Source organism: Euprymna scolopes, chromosome 36 (genome assembly GCF_053919585.1).
Source record: "Euprymna scolopes isolate OS-2025 chromosome 36, ASM5391958v1, whole genome shotgun sequence".
Classification (NCBI taxonomy): domain Eukaryota; kingdom Metazoa; phylum Mollusca; class Cephalopoda; order Sepiida; family Sepiolidae; genus Euprymna; species Euprymna scolopes.
Genome location: NC_136517.1, coordinates 35194897 through 35211615, shown reverse-complemented (window position 1 = coordinate 35211615; position 16719 = coordinate 35194897). Strand labels below are relative to the sequence as shown.

The window sequence follows — 16719 nt, the reverse complement described above, 5'->3', positions numbered from 1 at the left end:
TGATCTGACAAGTTATTGTTGATTTGTTGTTGTAAGTTAACCAGTCGGTGCATACTAAAAGCAACAATTTACAGCAACAGCAAATCTAAATGCGTTTCCTGTTCATCTCTATTAATCGGTTGTAATCAGAATTACTAGCTATTTAACAGGATATTCTTTTTTTTTTCCATTGCATCTGTTTGCCAATAAAATCTTCCAAGGTTATTCCTTAAATGATCCGATTCATTTGTTGAATTTAATGGAAACATTGCAAGGATTTTTTTGTTTTTTTTTTGTTTTTTTTTTATAAAAGTCCCCCTCCCTCCTCCTCCTCCTACGATCATTTGTTATGCATCAACAAATCCGTTTGAAATTTTAATCTTCATTAGCTTTCATTTTCTGAATCCCTGAATGTATCCCTGCACTTATAAATTTGGTTGCCACCCCTTCGTTTTCTTCTTCCTTTCACCCAGAGCTTTACCTATCTCTCTTTTTCTCCTGCATTTTTTTTTTTTTTCTCTTGCTATTCCCTTTCGTTTCCCTTGCTTTCTCTTCCCTCTTTCTTCCCCCCTCTTCCCTCTTTCTTCCCCCCTCTTCCCTCTTTCTCCCACCCTCTTCCCTCTTTTTTCCCATCCTCTTCCCTCTTTCTTCCCTTCCTCTTCTATCTTTCTTCCCATCCTCTTCTATCTTTCTTCCCATCCTCTTCTATCTTTCTTCCCTTTCTCTTCTCTCTTTCTTCCCTTTCTCTTCTCTCTTTCTTCCCTTCCTCTTCTCACTTTCTTCCCTTCCTCTTCTCACTTTCTTCCCTTCCTCTTCTCACTTTCTTCCCTTCCTCTTCTCTCTTTCTTCCCTTCCTCTTCTCTCTTTCTTCCCTTCCTCTTCCCTCTTTCTTCCCTTCCTCTTCCCTCTTTCTTCCCTTCCTCTTCCCTCTTTCTTCCCTTCCTCTTCTCACTTTCTTCCCTTCCTCTTCTCTCTTTCTTCCCTTCCTCTTCTCTCTTTCTTCCCTTCCTCTTCTCTCTTTCTTCTCTTCCTCTTCTCTCTTTCTTCTCTTCCTCTTCTCTCTTTCTTCTCTTCCTCTTCTCTCTTTCTTCTCTTCCTCTTCTCTCTTTCTTCTCTTCCTCTTCTCTCTTTCTTCTCTTCCTCTTCTCTCTTTCTTCTCTTCCTCTTCCCTCTTTCTTCTCTTCCTCTTCCCTCTTTCTTCCCTTCCTCTTCCCTCTTTCTTCCTTCCTCTTCCCTCTTTCTTCCCTTCCATTTCTCTCTTTCTCCCCCCCCTCTTCCCTCTTTCTCCCCCCCTCTCCCCTCTTTCTCCCCCCCCTTCCCTCTTTCTTCCCATCCTCTTCTATCTTTCTTCCCATCCTCTTCTATCTTTCTTCTCTTCCTCTTCTCTCTTTCTTCATTTCCTCTTCTCTCTTTCTTCCCTTCCTCTTCTCTCTTTCTTCCCTTCCTCTTCTCACTTTCTTCCCTTCCTCTTCTCACTTTCTTCCCTTCCTCTTCTCACTTTCTTCCCTTCCTCTTCTCTCTTTCTTCCCTTCCTCTTCTCTCTTTCTTCCCTTCCTCTTCTCTCTTTCTTCCCTGCTTCTTCACACTTTCTTCCCTGCCTCTTCCCTCTTTCATTTCACTTTCTCTCCTCTCCTTTACCCTTTATTCCCCTTACCCTTTCTCTTTTTCTTTGAATTTTCTATCTTCCTTTATCCCTATCCCCCTTTATCACTCCTCCTCTCTCATCATCTTCATCTTTTGCAAATAATTATTGTATTAGACTTGTTAATATCTTTGTAAGTAATCATAGAAGTAGTGGAGGCGGTAGTAGTGTTTGTCTGCCTCTAATTTTCCTTTATAACAATGATGATGTGTTAGGGCGATTTCTTTTTTTTTTATTTATTCATTTTTTTAGTGCTTGTAATAGATATTTGTAATGATAGTACACAATTTTGTGTTTTAATATTTTTCTTTTGTTTTTTTGTTGATTTTTTTAAAATTTCTTGGAGGTTGCAATAATATTATTATACATTTCTCCTCGGGGCCCCATCCCTCTAGCGTTTCCAAAAACCTGTCCATTTTTTTCTTACAAACAGAAGACAATAGAAAGACAAGACTTCCTAGGAGCAACTGGGGTTATGAAAAAGAACTTTAAAAACTACATAGCAAGCATACTCGGTGAACCAAGTGCAAGTGATTGCACTGAAAGGGACGGCTAGAATCCTGAAAAGATCTCTTGGTTGGACTCACTAAAATAGGGGTAAATGTTAGACATCTGCTTCCCCAACTGTACTGACATGCAGAAGTTCGAGTGTAACGTGAGCCAGCATCTTGCTGCCCAACTCCCTACATAGTACCACTGATGCTTATGTCCCTGATAGTAGCTCCCTACATCAAAGTGGCAATGTGCCTTGTTTGGGGTGAAAATCTAATTAAAAAAAAAAAAAAAAAAATATATATATATATATATATATATATATATATATATATATATATATATATATATATATATAGTGAATGAATTACAAAAGTCTATATTCCAAAGTTCATGATGGTGACCATCTTCCAATTTATTCCTTTAATTCAGTTGACATTCACAATTCTTGACAGTATCTGTTACAGATTATTTCCATATTTAATCAGATACGCCCTCAGTCAAAACTGAGATGAAAAAAAAAAAAATGCTTAAAATGTATTACCCTATTTATCTAGATATATTATGAAAATATTCATCTAAAAGCATAGAATTTTGCCATTTCTGATGACTTGCTATTGATTTTTTTTATTATTATTAAAGAGTGGAGGGTTTCTTTTCAAATTAATTTCAGGCAGCAGGATAAGTCTGAGGTGGTTTTTTGAATTATTACTTAAAACTAGCGAGGGGTACCCGGCGTTGCCCGGGTGTTTGGAGGTGTGGGGGAGGGGAAGTAAGTATGAGGATCGAACCCGAACCCTTGAGGCAAAGTTGTAAATCAAAGTGTGAAAAAACAAAAAAAAAACAAAAAAAAAACGTATGACGTTAACCATTGCCCCACTGCGAGATGCTAACGGAAACACGTTTGAATTTATTTAATTACTTGGATTAGCAGGTGCCCGTTTTAATGAGTTAATGAGGTCAAGTTTGACTGCGGGATAGTATTCATTTACTGCTGAACGCTTTTTTTTTTTTTTTTCTTCCCCAAGATGTTATAGGAAAAAGACTAATCCACATGCGGTGAGCGACAAATATTGAATATTTATCTTCCCGAAATCGAGCAAATTAAATAGACAGGCAAGCTTCGGTGTTAACTGAGATATTACGATTTATATGTGATATAAAAAGTTTTAAAAAGTTGTGAAGCGAGCGCTTCTCTGAAAAAAGCCTTTTGTAGACATACAGAAAAAGCAAACATACATACATACATTTTCGCTTTTATATATATAGATAGAAGATGGTTTCGTCCAGATATAGAAAGGGATAGGAGAAGGCATGTTTTTTTTTACTCTGTACCTATATATTTCTTTATATATAAAATATACAAATAAATACACATTGATCTTTATTATGAAGTAGAACAGTGGTTCCCAACCTTTCCTTTTACATGGTGGCATACTATTGATTAAAAAAAAATTTTTATTTCGTGGCACACATATAAGAAAAAAAAAAATTTTTTTTTTATTTCGTGGCACACATATAAGAAAAAAAAAAAATTCCTATTCATAAAGCTTTTTCAATAAGATAATAAAACAAAGATTCTATAAAGGAAAATTTTATTCACATAAGACTTTTTCTCTTACAACCTGTCTATTTAGGAATCGTTTTTGGTATTGGAATCAGGTCTGAATTATTCAGATCTGATGCGATTCCCGATACTTTGAAAAGCTCCTGATATTCCGATTAATCCTTCCACCACGAATATAAACCGTAAAAAAAACTTGCCAATTACTATACGCAAAACGTTTGAATTCCAGAAATTTGACGATTTTGAATTGAGTGGCATCATTTTTTTTTTTTTTTTTTTTCCAATTTTCTTATCAGTTTGTACAAGCAATGAATGGGGTATCCTATCGGATGCTAGACATTCGCCTCCTTTATCATATATTCCAATCGAGAGATCTTTTTTTAAGATCCTAGCCATTCCCTGTAAGTGCAATTGTTTGAATTTCTCTGACACTTGGTTCATCGGGTATATTTGCCAGGTAGGTTTTGAAATTGTTTTTCATGAGTCCAGTTACTCCTATAATTATAAAAATGCTAGAGATCTAAGATTCCAGTTTCTGGTGCCATCATGATTAAGAAATTAAATGTCTTTATAAACAAAATTAAATAATTGGCTTCTAGCTGTTATCTTTTCGCAGCACACCAGTAATCATTCCGTGGCACAGTGGTTGGGAACCACTAGAGTAGAGGATACGATTAGTTCGAAAATGTATCCTGGTGGTTGGATATTCAGCGAGTACGTATTTATCAACTTGTGATTATCTCCTGTTAGGTTTTTGTAAGTTTTCTGAATCGTTTAATAGCGAGCTGGTATAAAAAGCTGTGATGCAGTTTGAATAAGTCTCGATCGCATAAAAGACTGAACTTATCCCAAATGGCAACATCACTTAAACTTGATCCGTTTTGATGAAAGCGAAACTCTTGTCTGCGCTTTCTGTTCAAACCCGATTAATGTTGTTTTTCTGCTGTTATCCCCGCCAGAAACATGGAATAAGAACGGGATACAAAGTGAGGAAGGGAGGTGGAGAAAGGAGGGAAAAAAAGAAAAGACTGTATTTAGTTCACATGTAATCTTCACAAGAATAGGGAAGTTGTTTTCGGCTTCCAACAGGAAATGGTTACTCCTAATACATGCCGAGCTGTCAACAAGAGAAATGTTTTGATGGATATACGCTCGCGCTCGTTCTACTGCCCATTCAGACTTTTTTCTTGATTAGAGTAAATACTGTCTTTCATACCTAATTTTGAAATGGCGTTTTCTTTGGTCTGTCATGCCTGACTTTGAAATGGCGTTTTCTTTGGCCTGTCATGCCTGACTTTGAAATGGCGTTTTCTTTGGCCTGTCATGCCTGACTTTGAAATGGCGTTTTCTTTGGCCTGTCATGCCTGACTTTGAAATGGCGTTTTCTTTGGTCTGTCATGCTTGACTTTGAAATGGCGTTTTCTTTGGTCTGTCATGCCTGACTTTGAAATGGCGTTTTCTTTGGCCTGTCATGCCTGACTTTGAAATGGCGTTTTCTTTGGCCTGTCATGCCTGACTTTGAAATGGCGTTTTCTTTGGCCTGTCATGCCTGACTTTGAAATGGCGTTTTCTTTGGCCTGTCATGCCTGACTTTGAAATGGCGTTTTCTTTGGTCTGTCATGCTTGACTTTGAAATGGCGTTTTCTTTGGTCTGTCATGCTTGACTTTGAAATGGCGTTTTCTTTGGTCTGTCATGCCTGACTTTGAAATGGCGTTTTCTTTGTTCTTTCTTCTTTTGCTCTTTCTTCTTTTGCTCTTTTTTCTTTTTCTCTTTTTTCTTTTGCTCTCTTGCTTTCTTTCGCTCTTTTTTTCTCTTGATCGTTGTTCTTTTATTTTTTTTCTCTCTTCATTTCTTTTTCTTGCATTCTTTTAATCTTGCAGCAAATTCCCAGGCGATGGACTCTATCAATATCAATTTCGGTAATTCCTATCAAAATTGAAAACACCACAAAAATGTAATTGGGTGTGTGATTAGACTAATGGATGCCATCACATTTACTTTCACTCGGCGATCGATTGTGCTCATTTACGCGCTAACAGAATAGAGAAAAGCATGAGCGCCTGATTCTCTCTTCCAGCTATGGGAAAAATAGTAACGTATCCAATTGATTTTATATATCAAAGCATCCACCAAATCACAGCTGCAGTCCAAAAAAATGTGTGCAATTTCTTCCTAACTAGCATAAATACTTGGCGTTGCCTGGGTCGACATGAAATTCGGTTTGGACAGAGCTACTATGTTAAGGATATTGAGCAACCCTCCAGAAAAGAACAGTAGAAGTTTCAGCAACCTGTGCGCTGAACACCCCCTCTATTAATAAAAATAAATTAATCAAAGCAACTTTTCTTTCAATCAAAATAGCAGTGAGTGCCCGTGCGACTGCAAAAAATAAATAAACTAGCGGCAGTAGGCAGGCTTGAACCTGAAACACGAAAGAGGAAAAGAAGTGAAAACAGCTAACATGCTAGTTGTCACGGCCACGACGACTTATGACATCATGACCCTTCAAAATAATGTTTTTTTTTAAGCATACACTTAGTTTGCTACATGTATGTAACTTGCAAAAAATCTCTGTACAAAAAGTGACCCCTCCTTGCAAAAAAAGTGGCCCAGTTGATCACCAAAAAATTAATTTTTTTTTTTTCTAATTTTCACATATTATGCGTCTGAGGGGTTGGTCTTTCAGATGATACCGGTTTCGACCCGGTCCAATGCGACTGACAAGTTTTAGCAAGATATACAAACATACATGCCAAAGTGTTAGCATGATAGAGAAAAGTGGAGCCAAGGTGTTAGCATCATGGAAAAATTTGGACCCATTGTGTTAGCGTCAAAGATGCAAAATTTATAAATCTACAATCAAACATTAAATTTTTTTTTTTTTTTTTTTGTCGGGGATGTACGATGTGTCCGTATCAACGTTTCTGATGTTTCCACTCAGATTTTGTGTTTATTTGAGTTTAATTAGAATCAATTATCTATCCACCCACTCCACCCCTCAAGTTTTTTTGTTTTTTCTTTTCATATATTATCGAAATAATATAATATATATATATATTTATGTTTATCAGGTTGATGTAATTAACCAGGTGAGTACAATCCGAGTGAGCCCTGCCAACCCACACGGTATACCAGGCATGAAGATAATTAGCCACTACACAAAAGAATGTTTATATTTCAGTTAAAATCTGCCTACCTCCTATTATAGTATTGCCAGTAGGGTAATGCTTCTTAGAACAGTATCCACCTATCCATCTGTCTGTATATATGTTGTATGTGTCTATGTATGTATGTATGTATATATATATATATATATATATATATATATATATATATATATATATATTGTTCTCAGAGAATTACCAATCAGGTAAAATTCTGTTCACTCAAAAAAAATTACCTTTTCTTAATTTTTTTTTCCAAGAATTATCTGCAATTGCAAACAAATGTGGGTTTTTATATTTGTTATCAGGTTTTAAAGATTAAAGTCCAACGATGCATGTATTCATCAACATTTCACGATCTATTAGGAGAGTTTCACAAATTTGACCAGTGGTTTTGCATGATTGGTCAAATTTCTCTTGATAAATTATCAAATAATGAAAATATATACCTTGTAATATCATGAATAGGTAAATATTTTTTTTTTTTTTTTTTTTTTTTTTTCAGAGGATTGTTTTTTGTTTTTATTTCTTGGATCAGTACTATCCAAGATTGAAAAGGAGGTGGAAAACAAACAAACAAACAAAATGTTTATGCCAAACCCTATTTAAGTGATTTTTTTTTCTTTATAATTTTTTCTTTTATAATATAGGTTTTCTTTCTGGAAGTAAATAATTTTCCATTCTACATTTAAAACCACTTTTTATTTTTATACTAAAATCCATTATCGTTTTTATATATTAAAATGTTTTATTTTAATATAAACAAAAAAACATTTTTATATCAAAATAAAACATTTTTTATTAATAAAAAAAAAGTTGTTGTTTTTTTTTTTGTTAATGATGTGGACACAAAATTGAAACCACGGAAAGAAAGCACGGAACATTGATTAGGTGTAATAAAGATATATTAACTAAAAAGGTTACAAAGATGGGATAAAGGGTAAGCAGACCTTACTATCCGGTGGTGTCAAATATGAGTAGTCGTACGCACTGCACACTACTAATATTCCTGCTGATTATACAGTATTATGATACTGTCCACTGACAGTTTAATCTCACATAGTAATATAGTACTGGAAGAGTCCATGATGCAGGTAAGTTTCGGTCTCACAATAATTTAAAAAATGCATTCTCATTTATTAAAAACATGTTTTTTTTTTTTGTTTTTTTAATATACTAAAAGCATTTTTTTTTTTCTATATCAAAAAAGCATTTACTTTTCTGTTGTTGAAGCATATTCTTTTCTATATTAAAACAAAACATATTTTGTGCATTTTTTTTTATTCACTCTATTTTTTTCATAAAGAAAACATTTTTTCTTAAAATCAAAACATTGTCACCCGTACTGAAAAAAAAAAAAAGTCTCTTTATATTCAAGATAATCCCCACCCCCATTTAGAAATGTTTCACCTTTTTGCATCAGTAAAAAAGTATACACGCGCGCACACACACACACTTTTGCTGGAATTGGTTTCTGCTGTTATCGAGGAAGTGTCCCACCATATTAAAAAGTCCAAGAAATCCTCAGATGTATGTGGTTTTTTTTTTTAAAAATTTTTATTCAATTTTCACCCCCAACAAGGCACAGTGCCACTTTGAAGTAGGGGGCTACTATCAGGGACTTAATTTGCAGGGGCATTATGAAGGGAGATGAGTAGAAAGATGTTTGTTCACATTACACTTGAACTTCTGCATGTCAGTACAGTTGGGAATGCAGAATCCCGGAAGGGAGTTCCAAAGACCTGCTGTTCTGGGGAAGAAACTATTGGAGTAAAAGACTTTCTTGCACCTAGGGATCTCTACTGTAAAGGGATGAGACTTAGTAGCTTGTCGGGTTTGTCGGGGGTAGTTATGTCGAGGAGGTACAAGTGTTTGCAGTTTGTCAAAGCATTCACCATTAAAGTATTTGTAGAACAGGCAGAGGGATGCAATATCTCGTCGATGGGACAGAGGCTGAAGCCTAGATGACAGTTCAGGATCTATTAGGTTGGCGACTCTCTTTTGAACCCTGTCCAGGAGTGAGAGACAAGCAGCAGATGCACCAGCCCAGATGTGACAACAGTACTCTATACATGGGCGAATGGTGGCCTTATAGAGGTACAGGATACTTTCAGGCGTAAGTAGTTTTCTAGCACGGTAGAGGGAGCCAACCTTCCTTGCAGCAGCCTTGGCAATGCTCTCAATGTATCTATTCCAGTTCATATTCCCTGTAAATGTTAGGCCGAGGAGTTTAAAAGAAGTACTTTCAGGCAATGTGTTCTTGGCCATTGCTATTGGTGGTAGAGAAGGTTTCTTGTAGTTATTGAAGGAAACAAGCTTAGTCTTAGCAGCATTGAATGTTTGGCAAACCACGTAAATGTTGTTCATTTACTCATGATTTTATTATTGATCGATGCCAAGTTGCATTAGCCGAATCTCATCCAGCAAGAATATCAAATTTTCTCATATAAATCCTATTTATCCAACAAAAGAAGATGAATGCAGCTGGAATGACAGAATAGGCCGGGATGAATTATGTTCCGTTAAACACATGAAACAGTTCCTTTGTTGGAATGTGTTCTAAACCAAACAGAATCTCACCCTTTGATGTTTCAAATTTTGTAACCGTTTCCAAAGACAAGTAGACAGCAGTTTGATTTCTCCCTTTCTAAAAGGGGGTTGGTAGGTGGCAACGTTGAAGAATGGCTCCTACCATTTCAGAATTTTGGCAATATGTAGGCCCAAAACCAATACTCACTTTCTCACCTTCCCTTCCTTATTTGAATAAGCAATTGGATAACAGTTTTATTCAAGAGATATTCTTGAGTTAATTACACCTGAAGATCCCGAGTTCAATTCCCAGTGAAAGCATTAAAAAGATAGATTAACTAATACGAGATATTTAAACGGCATATAATGCAGAGTTAAATTCTGTGGATTTATTTTCCAAAATGACTGACAAATTATAATGACTGTTTTTTGTTAGTTTTTTTTTTTCTGTTAATTTCCGGACAATATTTGTGTTCACATTTGTTTAGATCAAAGAATTATTAAAAAAAAAAAAAATTCTTAAATCGTGTTCATTTCAAACCTAAGTGTGACGGACTGACGAAAATAGTATTTCAAACTTGAGCATGAAATACCAACAGAAATGCTATTTCAAACTTGAGCATGAAATACCAACAGAAATGCTATTTCAAACTTGAGCATGAAATACCAACAGAAATGCTATTTCAAACTTGAGCCTGAAATACCAACAGAAATGCTATTTCAAACTTGAGCATGAAATACCAACAGAAATGCTATTTCAAACTTGAGCATGAAATACCAACAGAAATGCTATTTCAAACTTGAGCCTGAAATACCAACAGAAATGCTATTTCAAACTTGAGCATGAAATACCAACAGAAATGCTATTTCAAACTTGAGCATGAAATACCAACAGAAATGCTATTTCAAACTTGAGCATGAAATACCAACAGAAATGCTATTTCAAACTTGAGCATGAAATACCAACAGAAATGCTATTTCAAACTTAATTTAATACTGATAACAATGTTAAAAGCACAACAAAGCAATGAAAATTCTATTACAATTTCAAGTATGACAGACCTCCAGAAATTTTATTTTAAAATTAAGCTTGATAGATAACTAAAAAATTGTATATAATATGTGTCTACTTGATATTAGTGTTTATCGATTGAAAATACTATTTCAATGTCAAGCGCGACAAACTGGCACATCACTCAATAAGTTTGGGACTTAACTAATAAAACAATAACATTTAAGGCAAAACACGACCTCATTCATCAGCATAATCTTTTCCTAATACAATACAGATTTTAATGATTCTCTAAGAATTCAATCTCTGTTTTGTAGAACGATTTGTCTTGGTCGTTAAAGAATACCTCTGTTTCCAATATCAATTTTCATTAGAGCTAAATCTCTTTCCCTGGAGCATTCTTTTGAGGTCTGTAAACAATCAATAGTTGCTCTGGGCAGGAGTACGGATCTGGAGAATCAAGTAAGTGCAGATGCAATGCAAAGTGCAATTCATGTAATTTTGCCATTGTTATGATCGACTTTTGACGTGATGAATAAATAGTGCTTATTTAGAATTTCACTTAGAAAATCTTTATAATATGCATATTTCAAAAATCACTTTTTTTTTTTTTTTGATTAGAGGAAATTAAATTTTATAGAAGAAGTGAGGAGGAGGCAAGGAGCAGCAATATTATTTTAAATGTTCTCAAAATTCCAGAGCGATACTTCAATTCGACTACAGAGATTTTGTTTGTGTTTAAAGTAATCAAAATATTTTAATTGTTAAAAATCGTAAACTTTGATTAAAAAAAAAAAAATCTACTGGACCAATATATGATTTTTAGAATATGACATTTATTATTCCATGGCAGGTACCTACATCATAAAGATTTTTCTGCATTTCTTTTTTAGATGTAATTCTAAATAAGTACCAAAGAAACACATAAATAAGATATTAAAACATTACAATTCTACTGGTAAAACTCTACACTCTACTACAATATAAGCTTTAAAATATATCAGCAACTTTTCAACGTTTCTCTTCAAAAAAATGCAAAGAACGTTTTTTTTTTTTTCTTTTTCTTTTTTTTTTTTTTGAAAAGGATTGTTTCTTCCAAACTATCAAGAAAAATCATCTTCAAAACTAATATTTCATAAAATACCGGGTGTTGCAATCTCTAGTCTAGACTAAACAAACATGGTTTCGTGATTTATACAACCGATATATGATAAATTTATTAAAATTTGCTCCAATTTTGTGCCTCATCTTATCTGACGGTTGCCTTATATGCCGAAATTATGGCAGTTTTTATCATTCCAGGCTCGATGTAGAAGTTAGTCAAAGATTTGTTGAAAAAAAAAATTGCATATATTGTCGCCACTTATCTGTTTTTGTTAATCTTCCTTTTCACCATTCCAACCTTTGCTGCTAACATCCTTGTTAAATTCCAAGAAATATATATATTTTTTTATTCTTCTTTGCTTTTGAAAAGACAATGCTCATGTAGATTGGTTATCTTTAAACCAACACATTTCAAGTGAAAACATGATGTACTTATGTGCAATATTAAAATTAGTATAAATTCCAAAAATTATGATAAGTAATAGTAGAAATATAATTACAAGTAAAAATAGAATTTATCAAATTATTTAGCTTTATCGTATGTTTTAATGCGGAATAGTTCTCTACAACCAATTCTGTATGACAAACTGACTTATCTCCCTTGACTACAAATTAAGGGTTCCCCTATTTTTAAACAAAACATAATTGTGGATGATTTTCTTTTTTTTTTTTTTGTTAAAAATGCATCCAGCACATCTACTTTTCATAATTTTTAGAGTTAATAGTAATTCTGGCATGATACATAAGTATGTAATGTTTTCACCTGAAATGTGTTGGTTTAAAAGATCACCAATCTATACAAGCACTGAAAAGAAATCCTTAATAACCTGTAAACTCATCTTTCCTTAATTTTCCCTTAATCCTTTTTGTTTATTTTTTCCTTGTATTTTAGGGGAAGTTACACGAGGCCGACAAGGTAACTCTCCATCTGTTTTTGCTATGGATGGATAGAATTGTAGTCTTTTTTTTTTTTCTCTTTTTTTTCTTTATTGATCTATAACAACAGTTTCTTTGGTTTTACTTTGTCTTTTTTTTTTTTTTTCTTATTTATCTCGAAAATAATTTTGGTTTTTTGTGCAGTGTTCTTTCTGATTCTTAATTTTTTTTTTTTTATATCTGGGTGTCCGCAGAAATTTTCTTTCATGCAAATCCTGTATTTTTTTCTTTACAAAAATATGTGCTCACACATGTAAGTTCGTAAGATCAATTATCTCCTTCCACTCGACAACTCTTCTGAGCTCAACATTGTCAGTTTGATAGCTGTCAGTCCCCAGTGATTTTCTTTTCAGGCCATTCTATTCTCACCTGGATTCAGTGCTTCCCTTCTTGCTACTTACTTCCCTGACTGTACTGATATGCAGAAGTTTAAATGTAACGTAAACAAACATCGTTTATCATTCGTAGGCATGGTCCCAAATAGTAGCCCCTTACGCCCAAGTGTTAGGGGTGAACGTGATTTAAGAAAAAAAAAAAAAAGCACTGACGCACTCCTCTCTTAGCACTGCCCTGAGTTTTACCTTGATGGCCCTCATAAGTTTAGAAATATTCAGAGGATTGTTTGGATAACCCTGGTCCATAAAAATCAGTGATAAGGTGCAAGTCTGGTGAGTTTGAACCCTATTCAGAATCACATCACCTACTGATGAAATGAGCATCAAAGTATCTCTGCTTATCATTTGAATAAAACATTAGACATTCATAACTGTAGTTAAAGTTTATTTGTATAAAATATGTTGGATTGTAAATTTTATTAACGATTCTATGAGCAGCATTTTTTTTGCATATATTCTCATGTTTGAAGGACTTCAGATCGAGTACAATATTAAATCTATTCATTTCAGATGTTAGAACAATTGAGCTGCTGTAAATAATTTGTTACATGCAAACAATATAAAGTGGCTATGATTTGACTCTTAATATCTTTGAAGTTTCAATAATGACTTAAAAATAAAACAAAACGCTGTTAGAAGGCCACACAATGACTGTTATGATTAGAATTAATCGATTATTAATAAATTATAAAATTGATTTTAATTTTAAAAAAATTCAATTTCATCTTTCAATCCTTGTGTGTGCACATATTTTTCTTTTGTTTGTTGGTTGTAAAAAAAAAATGTGTGTGCAATTCGGGGAAACATTGTTATGCGTATCTTTGTTTTGTTCTCCTTTTTGACTAATTTGGATGTGTGATGACATGTTCTGCTGTGGATGCTGCATATGTTTTGGCGTTTATGATTTTGTATTTGTTTTTTATTTTATCTTCATCTGGCGTTCATTTTTGACAGAGGCTGACAAAGTTCATCATTGTGGTCAGAGTTGGGGCATCTGCTAAAATAAAATTAGACTTTCGATGTTGAAATTTTTTTTTTTTTTTTTTTTTAACCAAAAAAAAAAAGATTTTTCTCTCGAAATTTATTTTTCGGGAAGAGGTAGTTGCCACTTACCAAGATTAACAACCACTTGAGGATAAAGGTTAATGAAACGGAATGATTATCAACAGAAAGATGAGGAACACTATAGACGTACTAATATTGATCAATGGTATGAACTGCATTTAAATATTTATGGAGCGGTCTGTTGACTTCTGACTTGCTTTGATCAATAGTTGGCTAAAACCTAGCAACCCGATGTAGCGAAAATAATGCAAAACGTGACTTACACAAGCCACGGCACCTCTGTCTATCCTGTCGAATGAGGGAATCAAGGAATGAAAGATAAAAGAAAATCTTTCGTTTATAGACGGTTTATTAATATACATATGACATTAATTTGCATATGAGGACAATGACTGCTGTGAGAAAGACGAATGGAAAAGCATAGAGGATTTCTTTTTTTTTTGACAACTGAGAAAGACAAAGAGAACGGACAGAGAGAATTACAGTTGAACTCTGGAGTTGGCAAGAAGGAATTTGGACAAATATTTATAATTATTTTTTTTTTTAATCTGTTTCATTTACTGTATCGCTTTTGCTGGCATCTCCTCTGCGGATGTTACAAGGGAAGCTGATAGTCGGATAAAGATCACAAAGGCAATCAGTAATAAATGCCATCTGAACATATATGAATTCCTTGACCAACGATTGAGGTTGAGGAGAACATACACATTGTTCAAGAATTAGAATTATTTGGTAAAATTAATAGACTACAGTTATCTCTCTTAAATTCTGAGAAATCTTTAGAATGTGATAAAACTGTATTATTTGATAATTTTCTTTTTAATGGTGATTATTTTTCTATTTGGTCATTGGTAGTTTTCGAAATTTTACTAATTTTGACATATGTAAGTACGTAATAGTGTTTTACTAATTTTTAGATATCCACTCATAATGCCCAGGCACTGAATTTTTTTTTTTCCAGTATCAGAGACCAATATTTAACAGAAATCACTAAACAAATGTATGTGTGTGCTTTGGTTATGAAGGTTATCAATCACAAATAAAGGTGTGAGCGGGAAGGTTTTACTTCATAAGATTAAATATCTTTAAAATAAATTTATTTTTATTTGTGCTTTACAATTTGACTTCATACAATTATGTTTCTATGCTTATCTATAAAGTATCAATATGTACATATAAAAATAAGAATAGATTTAAGTGTCTCAAATATGCAAGTCAATATAACGCCAAAATACTCAACCACAAAAAAAAAAAAATTGCAACATTTTTGGTGGTTTTATGTCAGGTTCGGGCTACTCTACAAACTAAATTACTAAACTGACGAGTTAGTGTTTTAAAACATAATGGAAAATGACTTGTAAGTCGAAAATGTTCAACTTCATAAGTTTGAAAATTTCCCATACTACAATCCTGTCCAACTATTAGTATAATGTATACTAGACCCAACCTGACATGGTCCTGGATATGACTTTAAACTATATCCGATGGTGAGGCCCCAGCTTGCAGGCTTTGGGGAGTGTGGAGATACCCTTTAATTGCCATTACTCCCAGGTCCACTCTGACCCGGAGTGGTAGTACCTGTTAGGATCCCAACTATGGGTTAAATAGAAACCGACTTTAAAAAAAAAAAAAACAAATATATTAAAAGATTTTTCTTCAAAATCACTGGATTTGGCATTAAATAACCTGAAAAGGTTGATATGCCGTAAAACAAAAACAACGAACCAACCTGACATAAAACCATAAAAAATACAAAAATGTTGCAAATTTTTGTGTGTCAGTTGGTGCATTGTCCAGTCTAATGGCAAAATATTGTGGTAATGAAAATGTGTTTTTAATCTTTTTCCAAACTTTTCATTTATTACACATAAAAAATATTCAAAATTTACGCTTTTAGTCAATTCCAAATCCATGATTTGTCTTATATGTTGAATTTTTTTGTGAGAACTTATCAATAAAAAAGGGATGAGCGGATTAGCTTCTAGATGACCGTGTATATTCAAATTACAACCAAACTAGATACCAAAGATTCTATTGTTAGCATTGGTTTCCCCAATAACTTTCTAGTTAGAATTCGGCACTTCTGCAGTATTCGAGCGAGTGCCATTGTTAGGGAGCGATAACTCTAATTACTTTGTCAAATACATTACAAACAAGATTTTTTTCTGAACACAAAAATATTTGAAAACCAAAACATTTGTTCTATAAAAATGTATTAATATATAATTTAAAAAACATTTATTTAAAAGTCTGCATAAGAAAATATAATTTTAATAAAACAATTTTGTAATTAAAGCAACATTGCATTTTTATCAAATTAATTTTTTTTAACAAATAATAATTTTAATCAAATATTTTTCAAATTAAGGCAAATTTTTCTGAATTAAAGCAACATTGGATTTTTTTTCCGAAACATTTTTAAATTGAAGTGTAATCGTGGCACTTGTTGATTGAAAAGTCTGTGCAATGAAAGCAACATTGGATTTTTATAAAATAAAGTTTTTTTGTTTTTGTTTTTTTTTTCTGACCAAATTCCCCAAAAGTATGAGTTATCGACCTCTGTTCTTTGACTGAAAAGCGCCACCTGGCGACAGTTTAGTGAAACACACCAAAAAACATGGCGCTTGCCCGAATACTGCATAAGTGCCTAGAATTCTTTCTAGAAAGACATTGGGTACTTACAAGTATCTTGCTAATATCCTAAGTGAAAGAGATTTTTGTGGAACGAACTTGGAACACTCAGGTCATCAATCAATGTCATTAACCACTAGACCATTAAACTAGACGAAAATGGTATATTTGCATTATGTCTGATAATACATACTATCAGGCT

General features: G+C 33.5%; 1 protein-coding gene across 4 annotated transcripts in view; it reads left to right on the top strand.

Moving 5' to 3' along the window:
• The window catches only part of LOC145260408 (rho family-interacting cell polarization regulator 2-like), a 589420-nt gene that overhangs the window by 509478 nt on the left and 63223 nt on the right, over positions 1–16719 (top strand). For 2 of the 4 annotated variants that reach the window (XM_080118386.1, XM_080118384.1), the window contains exon 7: positions 12383–12406. The exons of the other annotated variants lie outside the window; for them this stretch is intronic. In XM_080118386.1, the coding sequence (XP_079974512.1) occupies positions 12383–12406 (24 nt within the window). The remainder of the gene's footprint in view (positions 1–12382; positions 12407–16719) is intronic. 4 annotated transcript variants of the gene reach the window in all.